Genomic DNA, 17,551 nt, shown 5'->3' on the forward strand with positions numbered 1-17,551 from the left:
TGAAGCGAGGATGAAGCTGCTCCCCACGACTGCCATGCATTTGGACCACTTCTCCCAGTGACATGCTCTCTCTCCCTTCATCTCCCTTCCTCTGCTCTTTTAATGAGACAAGGGTTTGTAAACTGGATTTTGTCCACACTTTTTCAAGTTTCACCTACATCATCCAGACATCGATTGGGCAGATGAGGTTACTTGGCCCCCGTTGTTTGCTCTCGGTGTCAGGAGATTCTGCTGAGCCTGCGAGGGAAAGTGTCTCATTGATCAGTCTGTCAGATATGGGTTCACTCCTTCCTTCTCGAGTGCCCCCCTCCCCTTTGTAAACCAGAGGCAGTCACTGGGTTCTCTAGGGAGATGACAATTAAGGGTCCTTGGGTCCTGCTTTCCGGCCCTAAAATGACTGTCAGAATCCACTTGGGTCCTCAGGTTTCTGTGGCCACCCAAAAGTCACCGACGTCCTTCTAAATGCTCTTTGTTGTATTTTTTGCGTGTGATTGTGTATGACAAGTGCAACTGCACCTCAAGGAAGTGAGAGCCTACACCCGCAGTAGAGAGCCTGGCATTTTAAGTTTGATCTAGTAACTTGAAGCTCTGGCCGTGCTGTTGCAGAACAGCTTTTACCCTGTAGGAGACCGCGTGTCTATTTATTTCTTCCACAAAAAAAAATATAACACCCTTCGAGTTCCCATCCTATTTGCAAAAGAAAAAAAAAGAAAAAGAAAAAAGAAAAAAAAAATCAAGACTTAGAAACACAAAAGCAGGTAGCCTGGAAGAGGAAGAAATAATCTTGCTGCAGAGCCAGCCCAGTATCATAGTTGGCTGCAAAAACAAGTCGAAGGTTGCCAAAACCCACATAAAATGGGGACTTTGAAAGACAACACACAGATCGGTTTTTTGCCTCTTTTAGAAAAGGTTTATTTATTTACTTATTTTTATATAATGTGTCTTCAATTAGTATTTTAGAGGAGGGTATCTGTTTTTCCTTTTCATCTTTAGTTGCTCTGGGAGCCTAAAAAGGGAGAAGTCTTCCAAAGATTTCCAGCGTGGCTCCAATTAAAAACAGAAGATGCCCTTCCCACATGATTGCATTACATGTCTCTCCTGCCACAGCATTAACCAGTTGACACTAATAGTCATGGAATTTGAGAACTACAACAAAGACTCTTTGAACCATGAGAACTAGAATATTGGCTTATAAATATTACTAATAAAAAATACCTTTAATTTGCATAACCATGATTTAAGCCTGTCAGGTGAAATCATGGCCCCCTTTTGACTTTATAATTCTGTGCAATTATCATGTATAAATGGTTTTTTAAGCCCTATTTCTAATGCGTGTTGACTTGGCAAGCTGCACAGGTATCGTCCAGATTATCTCAGTTGACTCTGGAGCAGTTTTATCTGTTTTGAAGTTTTCCCTTTGGAGCTAAAATACTTCTGGGAGCGTTTGCCTTTCCAGTTACGCCGCAGAAGGATAAGATCATCTTTCTCAACTGGCTCTCTCCATCGCAGAGTCTCTCAACCTGCTCATCACTTAGGCATAATTGTTACTTAAGTCTTGAACAATCTGTACCCTCGTACCTCAGGAAGTTTCTGGTGCTGACACTGATGTTTTATAATCTTTCAAAACTATCACCCAACATCTCAAATCACTGTTAGCTTCCTAAAATCGATCAAGGAAATCTAAAGGCCCTTGCAAAGGACGATGTGATGATTAATGTAGCAAGCCGGGGAAAAGTAGATTATTAGTCTCATGCAAAACATATTAAAGGGCAGAAGTTTGTTAATAATAACCATTTTCTTCCTCGATGCTCATCTTTGAGCTGGCAAAGCAATTTGTTATACAGTAATAGCGAGAATTAAAATCAGCTGTGCTAGAACCATAAGCATTTCAGTTTGGGAGCCTTGTATCTTCTGGTGTTCAATGAAACCATTCCCACGATAGCTCCGCACATACCTGAGAAGGATTGCTATAATCATTACAGCAAGATCTCGATGTGTCCGCTTTGATTTGTGGTGGGAATTCTATCATAGACATAACAAACCGGCTTCAGTGGGCTCTTGTCGCCATAGGTAAGATGAAAGGTCTTGGGGCACCTCTTTCATCTGTCAAGGCACCGAGAAAGAGAATATGTTGCCACCACGAATCTGTAAACAATCTCCCAACTGGTGTGCATCAGTTTTGACTAAAATGTTCCTGCTGATTAGAAAAGCAGGTGTTTCTCTTCATGCAGAAATGGAATTTTGTTTTCCCAATGTTTATGCAGGACAACAAACGGGATCCAGGTAGCTTTTGCCCAAGAGTGGTTTTGGATGGTGCCTCTCGTTACATGGCAAACATCTACCAGGAACACGCTAAAACCTGAGAAGGATACAAAAATATTATCAGCCCAGACTTGGCTGCAGAAGGGGCAAATGAATAACTGTTATGTGATTATTAATTAGTCGACTCGGTTGTATGAACCTTATATGATTATCTCTGTTTTCTGGCAGGTGTACAGCTTTTGACTTAGTCCCCCGCCCAAAAAAAAAAAAAGTAAAAATCCCTCGAGGGGGATTACTACCCAGCTCTAATACCACCAGGTTTCCTTTGATTCCAGCACCACGGGAAGAAGAAAGGATTTTCAGTTCCTTGTCAGAGATGATTTCCCTTTATTATATGATATTCATCTTATATTCTTTATTATTTAATTATGCAAACAGAAGGTTACCTGACCTAGAGAAGTCTTACCTCTCTGTTATGGGCTTGAAAGTCTTCCCTTTCCCCTTCAAACTTTAAAAGTTTGCCATAAACACAATGAAGAAAAGAGCCTTTAAACTCACCTATCTAGAAAACTGAGGTGATGACTTTTAAAGAAAAAAGACCTGGTCTAAATATAGATAGCTCAGAGAGCAGATCCCAGGATTTATCAGCATGGCTATTTTTAATGAATTTGTAATGGCAATTTAATTCAACACATTTTTGAGTGTCTATGTGAGCACTGTACTAACTACTGTAAAATGAGCCAGGAGGACATTTTTCTAGGGTTCCCTTGAGTCTCTCAAGCTCAACATATCGCCAGCCTGCAATTCTGTGTATTGTAGAACATCAGTTAAAAGAAGGGCCTGGGAAATGTGGGCCAGGGCCAGGTCATGGTAAGAGGTTAGACTCCGCCCTATAGGTAGTGCACAGTCCACAAAGGGTTTTAGAGCAAAGTAAGATGGGGTCACATCTCTGTTGCAAATGGGTAAGTCTGATACCAATGAGGCAGGAAGATGGGGAGAGGACTGAGTCTGGAAGAGAAGTTAGGAGACTTTTTCAGAAGTCAGGTGAGAGATGATAGAGCTCGACCAAACCAGGACAGAGATTGCAAGCATAAGGGAGACAGAGACAAATACAAGCCCGATTTTAAGAATAAAATTTGGGGGGTGGGGTGGGAGTAGAAAGAATCAAAGACGACTCCTAACTTGGGTAATGGATTAGAGCTGAACCAGCAACTGAGCCAGAGAATGGCTGAGAAGGTACCAGCTCAGGGAAAAGATGATGATTCAGCGTTGAACATGTTGTGTCTGAGATGCCTGTAGGACATCCAGGTGGAGATATCTCACAGGCAGTTGGCCATGCAAGGCTGAAGCTTGAGGGGCAGGGTGGGGCTGGAGATAAGAAGTTGGAAGTCGTCAGAACACAGGCAGCGTTGCAACAATGAAAATTAGAGCGTCCAGAGAAAGCGAGTAGGGTAAGAGGAGCCGAGGAAGGAACTCCCGGAGACATTCACATGTAAGCAAAGTTTGCAGAATTAGGAGTATTTTTTTATTTATTTTATTTTATTTTTTTAGAATTAGGAGTATTTGAATTGAGAGAATAAACCGATAGAGGAAAACTCTAGTAGAGTGTGGTGCCAGGGGAAACCTGGCACAGTGGAACTTTGTAAGGAGAGATCAAAACAGCTGTACTGCTGTCGAAAGTAGTGGGCAAATTTAGTAAGATAAGGATTTTTATTTATTTTATTTTATTTTATTTTATTTTATTTTATTTTATTTTAGATAAGGATTTTTAAACCAAATAGTGAGAAGGTCCTTTCTGATCATATGAGTCATTTCAGTAAAATATGGGGGCACAAAGGAGACCACAATAGATCAGAGAAGTGTAAGAAATGAGAAAGGAGGCTGGTCACCCTTTCAACAAGTGAAAATAAGGGAAAAGAGGAAAGAAACTGGACTTAGAAGAGAAAGTGATCTGGGGCAGTTTATGAGAGGAACTACTTTTCCCCATTTCTGGGCAGAAAGGGAAAAATCAGTACCAAGGGATACATGAGGAATACAGGAGGGGTGGGGGCAGGCCCCGACGGTGTGGGGGAGGGCCGGGCCAGTTGGTGGGGTGCTGGGACCTGCACAGGCTGGCTCCAGGTTCCCTCTCCTCTAGCACTTCTTTGCTCCAGGCTTCTGCGATATTTTCGTCTTGGAAGCTTCACCTTCAACGGCCCAGATTCATCCTTCACATCCCCACCAGGGTGCTTCTACGGTTCCAATCCAGTCTAGTCACCTAAAACCTTTTAATGGCCCTAGAACTTAAGGAAGAGTCAGGGGAGCTTTCACGGCCTCCCATTCCTGACGCTCTCTGTGGGGACGGGGATTCCAGACGATGTTTTTCCGTGCAAAATAACGAATGCTCATTCCATTGTCTGCAAGAATTCTCGCTTTATCTGCCAGATGATCAGATTACAGATCAGTGCCTGCTGAGAATGAATTCATCAGCCCTGGGGGAGCCCAGCCTTTCCTGAGATGCTTTGGTACAGGATCCGCATCCTGTATTGAACGGCAGTAACACCCGGGACATCTCCTCTTAAGAAGGAGAACTAAGTAAAGGACGAACAAAGGGCGTCAGGCACTCCGGGGTGAGCAGTGAGAGGACCCCGAGAGGGGCCTGCACACCAGCCCCCGCAGCCGGGCCTCTAAGGGCAGCCTGCCCGACACAGACGGGGTGATCCACGACCGTGTCCTGGTTTTGGCAATGAAGCCTCATTCTGGGGGCCAGAGGGGTACTACCGAGCTTCGGGAGTCTAGTTAGATGGACCTGAACGGCCTTGGGAGGCGTTCCCTGCTTTCTGCTTTGATGTTCTAGGCTAGTGAAAACAGGATCTGTGGTTTGGGAAATCCTGTATACTCCTGCACTAGCAGGATTCTCAGATCACATTAGTATTTTAAATGATCCAAAAAGCCCTTAGAGCAAAGAAACTATTTAGCTTAGTTTGACCCAGTTCTTCCCAAGCATTTTTGACCACAGAACCACTTTTCTCCTTTAATTTATGTATTCTTAAAAATATTTTATTTATTCATGAGAGACACAGAGAGAGAAGTGGGGGGGGGGGGAGGGAGGGAGGGAGGGAGGAGCAGGCTCCATGCAGGGAGGCCGACGCGGGACTCGATCCCGGGGCTCTGGGATCACACCCCGGGCTGAAGGCAGGTGCTAAACCGCTGAGCCCCCGGGCTGCCCGCTTTCCTTCTTTTAATAACAACTGTCAACACCTCCCTAAACGCACATGGGCATCACTAGCAGAGAGGAGAAGTCAAGGCGCGGAGCAGATGAAATGCTGGCGGAATGACCGCGGGCGCGGGTCTTCTCTGGCACCTGACGCGCCCCCCGAAGACTTGAAGGCGCGAAGCCCTTGGCCACCGCCCCCTGCCCCAGAGAAAGCCCGAGCACGAGAGCTCGTCGCAGACAAGACCCCGAGTTCCTCTGAAGAAGGCCAGCGAGGCCCACAGGGAAGAGGCCCGGGGTCCTGAGGGAGGAGAAGGCCGGCTGGGGGGGTGCACCTGCCGCAGCCCCGCTCGGGCCCGGGCCTGAGGGAGGGGGCCCACGCGGCAGGGACTGTGCACGACTGTGGCACGACTGGAGGCCCCGTCGCACCCATGTGGCCAAGAGCCTACGTGCACATACACGACCTCTTCTACGGCATCTGGGGTGGCCCCAGACCTGCAGGCGCAGGCCAAAGGATGAGACGTGGCACCTGAAAGGCGGAGCCCTAAACGTCTCCCTGGACCTTCTGGAACACCAGCAGCCGGGGAGCACCACCTGGGACGCGCGGCCACACGGCTCCTCCGACAGAAACGAGCGGCCGGGGGGCTGTCCCTCCCGGGGCCCACTGTCCGTCCCGGGCCCTGCTTTCCCTCCTGGGGCCCCTCTGTCCCTCCCAGGGCCCGCTGTCCTGTCTGTCCTGGAGCCTGCTGTCCCTCCCAGGACGTGCTGTTCCTCCCAGGCCCCTCTGTCCCTCCCGGGGCCCGCTGTCCCTCCCGAGGCCCACTGTCCCTCCTGAGTCTGCTCTCCGTCCTGGGGCCCCTTTGTCCCTCCCAGGGCCCACTGTTCTGTCTATCCTGGGGCTCCGCTGTCCCTCCTGGGCCCCACTTTCCCTCCCAGGGCCCTGCTGTCCCTCCCGTGGCCCCTCTGTCCCTCCCAGGCCCCGCTGTCCCTCCCAGGGCCCCGCTGTCCATCCCGGGACCTGCTGTCCCTCCTGGAGTCCACTGTCCCTCCTGGGCCCCGCTGTCCCTCCCAGGCCCCCGCTGTCCCTCCCAGACCCCGCTGTCCCTCCCAGGGCCGCGCTGTCCATCCCGGGGCCCGAGGAGCGCGGCAGGTGCAGGGTGGGCCCCACAGCGTGTTTCCCCGCAGCCTGCGCTTCCCCACCTCCGAGCTGCAGAGTCAGCGAGGGGAGCTAACGCCCGTGGGTTGAGGTCACCTAGATTCTCAGACCCAGGACGCACGTGGAGTTAGAGCCACGCAGGGACTCAGCTCGTCATCCTCGGGGCGATGAAGGCCGTTCCAATGATATCAAGAGTCGGTGACACGAATATTCAGTCTCTGAGAAAACGGAATGTACGTATCTGTCTGTTTAACTTTATTCATGAGAGACCCAGACAGAGAGGCAGAGACCCAGGCAGAGGGAGAAGCAGGCTCCCCGTGGGGACCTGATGCAGGACTTGATCCCGGGACCCAGGGTCACAGCCTGGGCCCCCCGGGCACCCCCAGAAAACAACCTTTAAGACAGAGTTAGTGTCCGCAGAGCCGCCAAGGAAGCCAAGACAGAAGCTGCAGGTTCCCGGGACGGGGGACGGCTGGTGTGCAGCTCCTGGCCGCCGGCCCCAGAGCGGGAAGTGGAGGTCTGGGTGAGGGTGGGCGCTGCAAGGGCCCGGCGTTTGGGTAGACAGACACAGGGACGGAGACGTCGCAAGTCTGGAGACACCAGAAGCCAAAAGCGATTCCTCATTCCTAGAGAAACTTCAGTCTTGCCTTCTAATCCTCAGCATCTTTGACCCATTCCGAAGTTGGACTCCCTTCAATCAAAACATAGCTTATTTCATGTGGCCGTGATTAAATATGGGGGGGAGGAGGCGAACAAACGAAAAAAAAATCCTCATTATCTGTAAAACTTGCACGATTTCCTGCAGTGGAGCTACGAATTAGAAGCACTGGCTTCTAGCTGGTGTTTGTTGCTTTTATTCCATTTCTGTGACTTCTTAGGCCACTTTGTCAGCGGGTCGTAAACTTGGTGACTGGGTCTTGGACTCGGTGTCGCGTCTGCAGAATGACGATACCCAATAAAAACCACTTCCACAGTGCACCTTTATCTGAAAAGGCCACAGCAGCACATTTTGGTCAATGTCCTGTTTCCCAGCCTCGGAAAACCATTACCCTCCCTCCTCCTCAGGTCCCGTCCACGTCCGCGAAACGCGTTTGTAACCAGAACATCCCCCTTAATCCGGTCCAGAGAGGTTTTGGAACGCAGGCCCCGTGGAAAATTGTTTTCTATTTTGTCCCGTGGATCTGGAACCACATCAGAAGCTCCCTGGGTGTTATTCAGGTTAAGATCAGTTTTAGGAAAGGTATTTGCTTATAAGCTGCCGGACGCGTTTCCAATTCAGCGAGCTTTCCCTTCTGGTACTGACTTTTTGAGGATTCAAAGTCATTTCAGATGCGGCGGTTAGTGGACACGGTGACACACTGGTGCTGGCTACTCCTATTGATGTGGCACCAACTTTGAGTGTTAAAGTCACGGGCATGAATAATAGCAAGAGTCGCGCCGTCTGTTTCATTGTGGGATTAGGACCGCGTTTCATGTGCTGGGGCAGCCCGGCGACAGCCAGCCAGCCAAGGCGAACGGCAGCCACTTCTGTGCCCTTCCAGACACGCGGCCCAGCCCCCAAGTCCTTAATTACGCGGACATGTGGCAAGCTCTGCGGTTCGAGCGCAGAGTCCCTCAGCCTGTAAGAAGCCCGTGGAAAAGGGAAAGTTACTTCCTCACGCCGAAGCACGAATTTCAATTCCTGCTGCCACCGAGTCACAGAAAAACGTGACCAGCTGCACCTGCGTTTCTACGGTTAATGTATTCAAAATGTATCATGGTTCCGAAACCCTGCGATCTCGCCTCGGAAGTCTGTTTCTGCACGTAACTTAATCCAAAGGTGAGCACTGCCAGGGGGAAAAAAAATACGACTCTCATGATCACACCGACCCTTGTGATCGTGGAGGTAATCGCACTTCGTGAAGGCCCGTCGTCCTTCACTCTGGTTTCCTGATTTCAAGTATAAGTTGACGCAGTAAATGCAGAAAAGAAAGTGATCGGCAGCACATGCAGCACACGCGAAGTTAAAGACCGGGAGTTACTTTGGGTGACTTCGTGGTCTCAGAAGAGTTGTCGGTTAGCGTTCGCCTTTGGAGTAACGTAAACACTTCCCAAATCGCGTCCGTGTGTAGGATTCAGTCATACGTAACAGTCCCTTATTCCCCCCGGGACACACGTCTCCTTGTCGGTGCTTGAGTCACATGCACCCGAATTTATTTTTTTATTTTTATTTTTTTATTGCATAAATTTATTTTTTTATTGGTGTTCAATTTGCCAACATACAGAATAACACCCAGTGCTCATCCCGTCAAGTGCCCCCCTCACTGCCCATCACCCAGTCACCCCCACCCCCCGCCCTCCTCCCCTTCCACCACCCCTAGTTCGTTTCCCAGAGTTAGGAGTCTTCCATGTTCTGTCTCCCTTTCTGATATTTCCTACCCATTTCTTCTCCCTTCCCTTCTATTCCCTTTCACTATTATTTATATTCCCCAAATGAATGAGACCATATACTGTTTGCCCTTCTCCTGACTTACTTCACTCAGCATCATACCCTCCAGTTCCATCCACGTCGAAGCAAATGGTGGGTATTTGTCGTTTCTAACGGCTGAGGAATATTCCATGTATACATAGACCACAGCTTCTTTATCCATCATCTGTCGATGGACACCGAGGCACATGCACCCAAATTTAAACAAGCATTTGGCGGCATCCAACTGTTAGAATCTGTCCGTATTCAAGATGATCACCGTACAGAAATATCTAGAGTCTTGTGTTTGGTTCAAGGCCTAAATATATATATATGTTTTTTGTATTCATGATAGACAGAGGGAGAGGCAGAGACACAGGCAGAGGGAGAAGCAGGCTCCACATCAGGAGCCCGATGCAGGACTGGATCCCGGGCCTCCAGGACCACGCCCTGGCCCAAAGGCAGGTGCTAAACCACTGAGCCACCCGGGGATCCCCTCAAGGCCTAAGTCTTTCACTGATGTTCTCCACGAGCTCACTTTAGGTGTCTACTATTACTACCATGCTACGCCCCGGGGTGACGTGACAGTTGTATTGCTAACACCTCCCTTTCAAAGCCACGTTCCAGGTGACACTTCAGTGGGATTTCAATAATCCTGATGGTCCTCTGATTTCTGGGAAGGACTCAGATGGGCACATTTCCAGACAAGAGATCAAAGGAAAGAAGCAATTAGCTCTCTGTATTGTACAGGTACCAAACATTCTTTCCCGGCCTCACATTTCCAAGCCTAAAACGTGCAGCAGACAACCCCTTTTCCCTCCCTTTGGAGACCGTAAGAGTCGGTGGGATGAAGTAGTATTGTGAAACTTAGAGACGGCAAAGCCAGATACCGAGTCTCACAAATAAGTTCAAAGACAGAATTGCTGCGTGAGCCGATTATCAGGCCCACCACAAATCAGCACGAAGTAGCTCACATTCACTACTGGGGAACAGCACGCGGTGTCTGACCTCGGGCAAGTCTCGGACGATGTCTTTGAAGTCACCTTATCCTTGTTCTCACCTCAAGTATCTTAGACATGCGTCTTTATAGAGTCCCCCTGAGGGTAGGGACCACGTCTGAACTACTCCCTGTGCTTCCTCACAGGGGACTCTCACGATTGAAAGTTGGATGTTACGTAGAAAAACAAACCATTAAATCATCAATAACTCATCTTAATTTTACAAGACGCGGCATCATTTTGTTTCTCTACTGCAGCTTTTCTATTGTAAAGAGATTACATGAACTCCCATTAACTGCAAACACATACAAATAAGTATATACAATAAAAATTAAAGATTCCTGCCTTTAGGGACGCCTGGCTGGCTCAGTCCGTGGAATGGGCGACTCTTGATCTCAGAGTCATGGGTTCAAGCCCCACACTGGGTATAGAGATTACTTAAAACCTTAAAAAAAAAAATCCTGGGTCACCTGGGCAGCTCAGTTGGTGAAGCATCTGGCTCTTGATTTCTGCTCTCTGGGTCATTAGATGGCGCCCTGTGTAGGGCTCTGCGCTGGGTGTGGAGCCTGCCTAAGATTCTCTCTCTCCCTCATTCTCTGCCCCTCCTGACCCTCAAGTGCATGTGTGCTCACTTCTGCTCTCAAAAAAAAAAAAAAAAAAAAAGAGAGAGAGAGAGAGAAAGAAAAAAAATCTTACCTTTATATCATATACATCCTTTAATTCTTGGTCCCTTCACCACGGCAGATTCCTTAGCTCCATTTTAAACCTACACTCTTGATTGTAATTCCATGTAATTTAAACGCATAGGCTATCGACATCCGTGGTCCCTAGATTTATGCAACAGTGGGCTTTACTTCGATCGACCTTATTGCTCCATAGACATTTTTAGGGAAGAGTAGCAGTTTATGGAATGCCCTCTAATCTGTAGTATGAACGTCCCTATGTTTTCTCAGTAGTGAATTCTGCTTCTATTTGGCTTATGCAACCAATAAATTTGGTCTGTGGCAGGCCGCGGTAGACCCCATTATCGATGAGTGAGCGTCTGGTGTTAGGAATCCCCCCTCGTCACTGGTTTTTCTTCCCCCTTGCCAAATTAGTCTTGATTATTTTCTTACATTCTTTTTTAAGATGTATTTTATGATTTCTTTGTCACGTCTCCCCAAATCCTGCTGTGATTACAACTGGAATAGCATTTTAATTAACCTGGGAGGATCTAACGTGGTATGGCTTTCCATTTGTTACTGTTCTCCTCCTATTAAACTTTGTGTTTTCTTCACCTGCGTAACTGCGGAACTGAATGAAATTGTTTTAGTGTTGTAATGGGATCTTCTATCTAACGTATTTCTTATTATTGATGGAATATAGAAATGCTGCCTGATTTTTAAATACTGACTTTATCTCATTATTTTTCAGTAGATTCCTTTGGGTTTCAAGATAAGCAATCATATAGTTATAAATAATTCTCTGGTAATTTCCTATCACAAAATATTTCATAATACTAGAGCCTGCATTCCTGGAATAAATTGTATGTGCTCGTGGTACAGCGGATAATGCTGCTGGATTTTTTAAAGGCTTCTGGATTCCACTTAGGATAGCATTTGGGAGGGCTTTTTGCATCTCTATTTTGACAAATTAAAATTGAAGTAATTCTTTCTCTGTCGGTTTGTCACCTTTCAGTAGTCAGTATCGGGGTAATACTGGCTTAGGCAAGGAATTAGGAAACTTAGCGTCTTGGATTATTTCCTGCAAGATAGCTTTCAAAGGAATCCAAGTGAATTAAGTGTTGTTGGGCCAAGCTCTGGGACAGAGGTGTAGGAATCGATCTTCATATGTGAGAACTGGCATTATGGGAGGCACTGGGCCGGCCCTCAGAAGCTGGAGGAGACCCTGTCATTCTGTCTTCCTTTCTCAGAGCCCACCTTCGTGGTTTAAAAATAGAAATCCATTATCCACCTTTCCATGGGATCTGGCAAGACACTGACACGACTCTTGCGTGAGAAGCTATACACTTCAGCCAATAAAATGGAAATATACATTTTTGTATTATCTCTTTTATAAATCACATTTGAGGTTGCCGTAAGCATCTACACTGGCATTAGCCAACCTTTGCAATGCAACATCACATACAGCCCCGAAATCACACAAAATGCTGAAATAATTTGTAAAGAACTATATAACCTTTTGCAATGGGACATATTGTTTTATCTATTTTGCATTTAATTAGCATGCAGATCATCTGGCAATGGCAAAAACCAGACCTTAAGATAAAATTATATAAACAAAAGAAACCTTATTTTGGCTTCAGAACACTGGAATAATATTTTTTCAGGGTTGAATGTAATATTTATGCTTAAATGTTTCCTTAAACAAACTTCCTTGAAAACGTTCGCTAATCTCGCTATCGTTGAATACACACCTCCTCCAAGATGGGCGGAACCTTCGGGGAAAACACTGGTGCACCTCCCAGCCCATCACCTTTAAAGTCGTGGTGTAACGCTCTGGGTGGAAAGAGCCGCACGTAACAGCAACTTACAACCTTGGGACCTGGAATATTCATCAGTGGTTGACTGCAAACTGAGCTCTGCATCACCGTCCGTAGGGATTCCTTACCACAACCCACTGCTTTCGCTGGGCTTCTTAAAAATCACTTCATCTGAGGCCCAGGTCATAAAAAACTAAACCTCCCGTAGCTACAGGAAAACAATTCATTTCTTCTGGGTTAGCAGGGTATAATTGGTTTTAAAATGCATTGCTATTACAGTTTTTTCCCCCAAAATGGGAATAGCTTCAACATTTTTATGATTATAAAGGAATGCACGTTTGTTGTATTCAAATAAAAAAAGCCAAGGCCAGAAGTTACAAAGAATACGCTTTAAATCGCCTGTAATTCCTCTACCAAGATCACTACCATTAACATGCTGGTTCAGATCTTTACAGAACTTCTGTTCAAATAACTCTTCTAAAAGGGTTGATGCTCACTTGCACATAACTAAAAATACTTCTCTTTAAAATAAATAGCCTGAAAAAAAATAAATAAATAGCCTGTGTTCGTTTAAATATTCTGTATTTTTGGAGCTGTTTTTATTGTATTCTCTTATATGGAATTTAAAAAAAAATGTGGCTCTGAATCATTATATAGCACTTAAAGGAATTCTAAAAATCCATGTGAACTAGTGTTGCCTTCCTCAGTCATCAATAATACATAGTTTATTGTATGTCCATATTGAGCTGAAAATAATACCTTGCGATTGCATTAAACATTAATAATCAGTAAATTGAATTAATGATTCGTGACTTGGTTATGAAGACGTCCTAAACACCTTTGCCAGTATTTTTCCTCCTGCCTCCCTCCCAGCCCTCCTCACAATCTCTGCTTTGATCCCCCCCTGATTCCCTCTGATTGTTGCTATTAACAACCCGAGTGGCTTTAACCCCGTGACTAAGACCGACAATCATGCTACCTCGGAAACTAACCAAACGCTACACGTCAATGAACTGAATTTTAAATAAAATCAAAAATTTTTAAGAACCCACAATTATAGAGTAGCAACTTTTTGCACACGGTACAAACGGACTGTCCATGTGGCCTCCCTGTCTGTACGGACGTGCCGACGTCCGTTAGAGATCGGTGAGTGGAATCCCGAAGAAGTGAGTCACACGGGCCTCTGGGGAGGCGGCTGAGCGGGTGGAGGCGGGAGGCCGAGCTGGGAGGAAACCGCGGTCTTGTATCCTTTTATGCTTTATAAACGCTTTATAAGTCTGCCTGTTTAAAGAAGTTTAAGATAAAATATATTGACCTACGTACAGACGTCTACAGAGTCATCGGCCTGGTGGGCCGCGGGCCGTGTCCACAGCTCGCCTGGCTCGCCCCGTGCGCGGGAGGGTGACGACCTCTTAGCTTTTTTGTTTTTTGGTTTTGAGAACTAATTCCCTGACTCTGGGCTACGCAGATCATACTGTATGTCCTGGAGGCCACATCACGTCTGTCAGCTAGTTACACGACTCGGTGCGGGGCTCGAACGTCCCTGACTTTGACTCTCTTTTGCTCTTTATTTGCAGGTAGTGAAATCAGAGTTACCGAGAGAATATCACTTCATTAAAGTGAAACAGTCGAGAAATCACATCGTGGGAAAATATTTCAGCAACCAAAGCAAACTACAGCAACGACAACAAGACTCTGTAACAAATTTTCAGTCACCGTATCATGTCAGAGGTCCGATCAACCAGGTTTGCTCTGAAATCCTGCTCAGCAGGATCTGTGCGGGTGGAAGGACCGCGTAGACTCCCCGCAGGAGAACCCAGCGTTAGAGGCAAGCCCCCCCTCACCTGGACAGTGGTCTGAGAACCAAGTCCTGTACATCACGTGAATTTCGGATCGGCCGCACCTTCACGCACCCGGGCGCACACGTCCACGCCAGTGCACGCATGGCTAAAAAAAAAAAAAAAAAGAGTGATAATAACCCTTTTTTCCTACGGCTCTGTAAGGCCGAGATGTGCACTTGAAAATCATTTGTTTTCAGAAGGAAACCTGGAGCTAGAAAAAGGTTAATTGAAGTACAATCGTAAATTAAAATCACCGTGGGCCAGGTAGTGCATTGTGATAATGAGGAGAAATGTGATAATGAGGAGAAATACAGACGCTTGAATGATGCGGACAAGAAGGATAAAGCCCTTGAGGACTGCGTTGCCGTCTCTGTCGGTACATGAATATTGAGAAGGGGGAAAAGGCAGTTACATTCCACTTGCAGGTAGGGATTGTGCTTGTGTCTCGTACCAGGAGAGCAACTGATGCTGATGGTGACTTAGGCTTTGTGAATCTAATGCTTATGAGAAACATTTCTTCCCATCCCTCATAAATTTTACACACGAAAGGAAAGGAACAGGAATGATCCACAGGGAATTCGAAGCAATTCTATGAGAGACAGGAAGTGTACTATTTTACAGCTGAAACACCAATGCCTTTAACTTTGCACTCTTTGTACTTTCCATGAACATTCCCTCCTATCCTGTCTCTGAACGTGGATGGGAAACTTCAGTCTAAGTTAATTAAATACGTAATTTTAAAGTGTGTTACTCTATTATGTTTAACCGATGATATTACTTAAGAGAGCTTGTGTTTGCTGTCAGAGCCCTGTGTAATTTAAAGATTACATTTTATGTAAATATTTTCAAAGGATTAGCCTTTTGCAGGTGCCCATTTATTTTCATACAGTATTTGTATACGTCCACAAATATTATGTTACTAGTGACTCTACTTTGATTTATCTAATCCAAATTTAGGGTAGGCATAAAATTATTTTTTTATCAGAAATGTGACATACGTATACAACACACCCAATTCTAGTACTGAGAACTTTCCCTTCTATATGTTGATTTCAAGATAGTGAATTTCTTTATTTTACAAGTACTTTTGTGAGCTATCCCACAGTTACAACGGTTTTTAAAGGGATATTTTTCTTTTGGGGGGGGTGAAAGAAAACCTGAGAGGGTTATTCGATCCATGTTTGAAATGACAAAATGTACAAATACCTCAATTTCATTACCATATCAAAAAAGACTATTTTGATCAATCAGTTCTGTAGTATGAACATCCACCTCTTTAAATACTCTATTTTTATATATATTTTTATATGGAAGTAAACATGAGTTTATATTTAACTATCTTAAATTATATTTAAGCACAATTATCACTTGATATAAACAGTACGTATCTGCCTCTGACCGATGATAGGTTTTTTTTTTTAATGGTACAGAATTATCCTTTAAAATGAAATATTTTTCTAATATCTGCAGCTACACGCAAGCACCACTTCTGGGATTTCGATTATTTTCTTTTAATGATATAACACGTCGCCAATTCGCGCAGCCTCTCCGCCGTGTTCTAACGTGTCACATACTCTATAACAGAATTACAGGCAGTGGGTGTTTCTCGTAACTTACTGTCAACTTGACTATAATAACCGTCTGACTGAGGTTAGTCTGGCATTTACCTCTTCACCACTGAAATAATAGTAGATTTTAGAAACAAGTGTAATAATACTATTAATAAATGTCTTACTGGTAACAGTCTGTGTTCAGAGAGTGTCTTTTATTTTCCTTTTTCCTCGAGGTATGCAACCATACGGCGGTTACGCGGCAGGGACGTTATAGGGACTCAGCTCTCTGAAGGTGGTCCAGCGGGGTACCGTCCAGTCCCGATATCCTCTGAATATCGATCACGTGAACCCCCTGCTGTACAATGACCACAACTTTTGAACATAGTGCAGTGAAGAGCTATTTGTTTTCTTTTTAAAGATAAGGCACTGGAATGCTAGGCATCATTTTAGTTATTCCTTAAAAACGGGGGGAAATGGATGTGTGTGTGCACGTGTACTTGTACGTACTTGGCAAGTTCCTAAGTTGAGAGGGGCAAAACGTAAGAATAGTCATTTAAATGTATTTTTAGATGTAAAAGTTAGAGGAAGTGTATTATTTCTGGTAAGAACTGATTAGTATCCAATCTAAACTGAACTAAACTAAAGAAAACATTGACAATATTAAAAGTCAAGAATAACTGCATAAGCATTTCCAAGCACCCCGTCGACATTGTGTGTGTGTGTGTGTGTGTGTGTGTGCACTTGTGTGTGCGGGCGCGTGCACGGGTGTGCATTTAAAAGCACAGAGAGCGATTAGCCAGCCATCCGAGTAGGCGAACAGGATCCTGCGGGGACATACGAGGAAGGGGGGTGCTCGCCGCTGCCTGCCAGTGGGCTCACCCTCGGGTCTTCTCCTGTCAGATTCCCCTGGGCCTAGCAGCCAACTCTACAAAACCATAATTTCCACTTAGAAAGCATTGGAAGCAATCACTGGTTTTTTGAAATGGAAATAGTGCGGGGGATGTTTATGGGGAAAACACAATGCTGATGTGCATTTGAAGTTTCTTCTTTTGCTTCCATTTCACTGAAGGATTCCAAGAAGATATACGGAAACTGGTCAAAAAATATGTAACCCCCTAAGAATTACTTCAAAACTGTCCTGCTTTGACACGGTGGGGAGACCAGAAGGTCTCATGCAGCAATGAGGTTCCGAGCCTAGAGAGATTGTCGGGGTTGGGATCTCATGAAATCTTATAGGCCCCATAAGCTGAGCAAATACAGAAAGAACCATCAGTATCTGGAATTTTTCCCTGTAAATTTTCACCTTGCAGAAAGAAACAAATCAAAAGCGAAAAATGTCATCGTAATCAGTGGCTGGGGTTATTGCATTTAAAATGAGCGACCATAAATTGGAGTAGGCTCATATGGGCTGGTAACTTCAAAAACGGATATCCAAGGGCGAATGATGCTACAGCAGATTTTACCATTTTGACTAGATTGACGAGTCCTTTTTTTTTTTTTTTTTAATGTGTATTTAAAGTTCAAATGACTTTGATTGTTCTTGGAAACTAAGGCATTTTGATAGATCACTTTGACTTAAAGGGATGAACCAGAAGTTGTCAGAAGCCCCAAAGACCTCCT

General features: G+C 45.5%; 1 protein-coding gene across 2 annotated transcripts in view; it reads left to right on the forward strand.

The window, feature by feature from the left end:
- CPED1 (cadherin like and PC-esterase domain containing 1) overlaps nt 1-16,119 on the forward strand; it is a 263,284-nt gene extending 247,165 nt beyond the window's left edge. For both annotated transcript variants that reach the window (XM_041727811.1, XM_041727812.1), the window contains one exon: nt 14,115-16,119. In XM_041727811.1, coding sequence (XP_041583745.1) covers nt 14,115-14,336 — 222 coding nt within the window. In that variant the 3' untranslated portion in view covers nt 14,337-16,119. The remainder of the gene's footprint in view (nt 1-14,114) is intronic.
- Nucleotides 16,120-17,551: the final 1,432 nt, after the last annotated feature.

The sequence above is a fragment of the Vulpes lagopus genome, chromosome 13, assembly GCF_018345385.1.
Source record: "Vulpes lagopus strain Blue_001 chromosome 13, ASM1834538v1, whole genome shotgun sequence".
NCBI classification, from domain to species: domain Eukaryota; kingdom Metazoa; phylum Chordata; class Mammalia; order Carnivora; family Canidae; genus Vulpes; species Vulpes lagopus.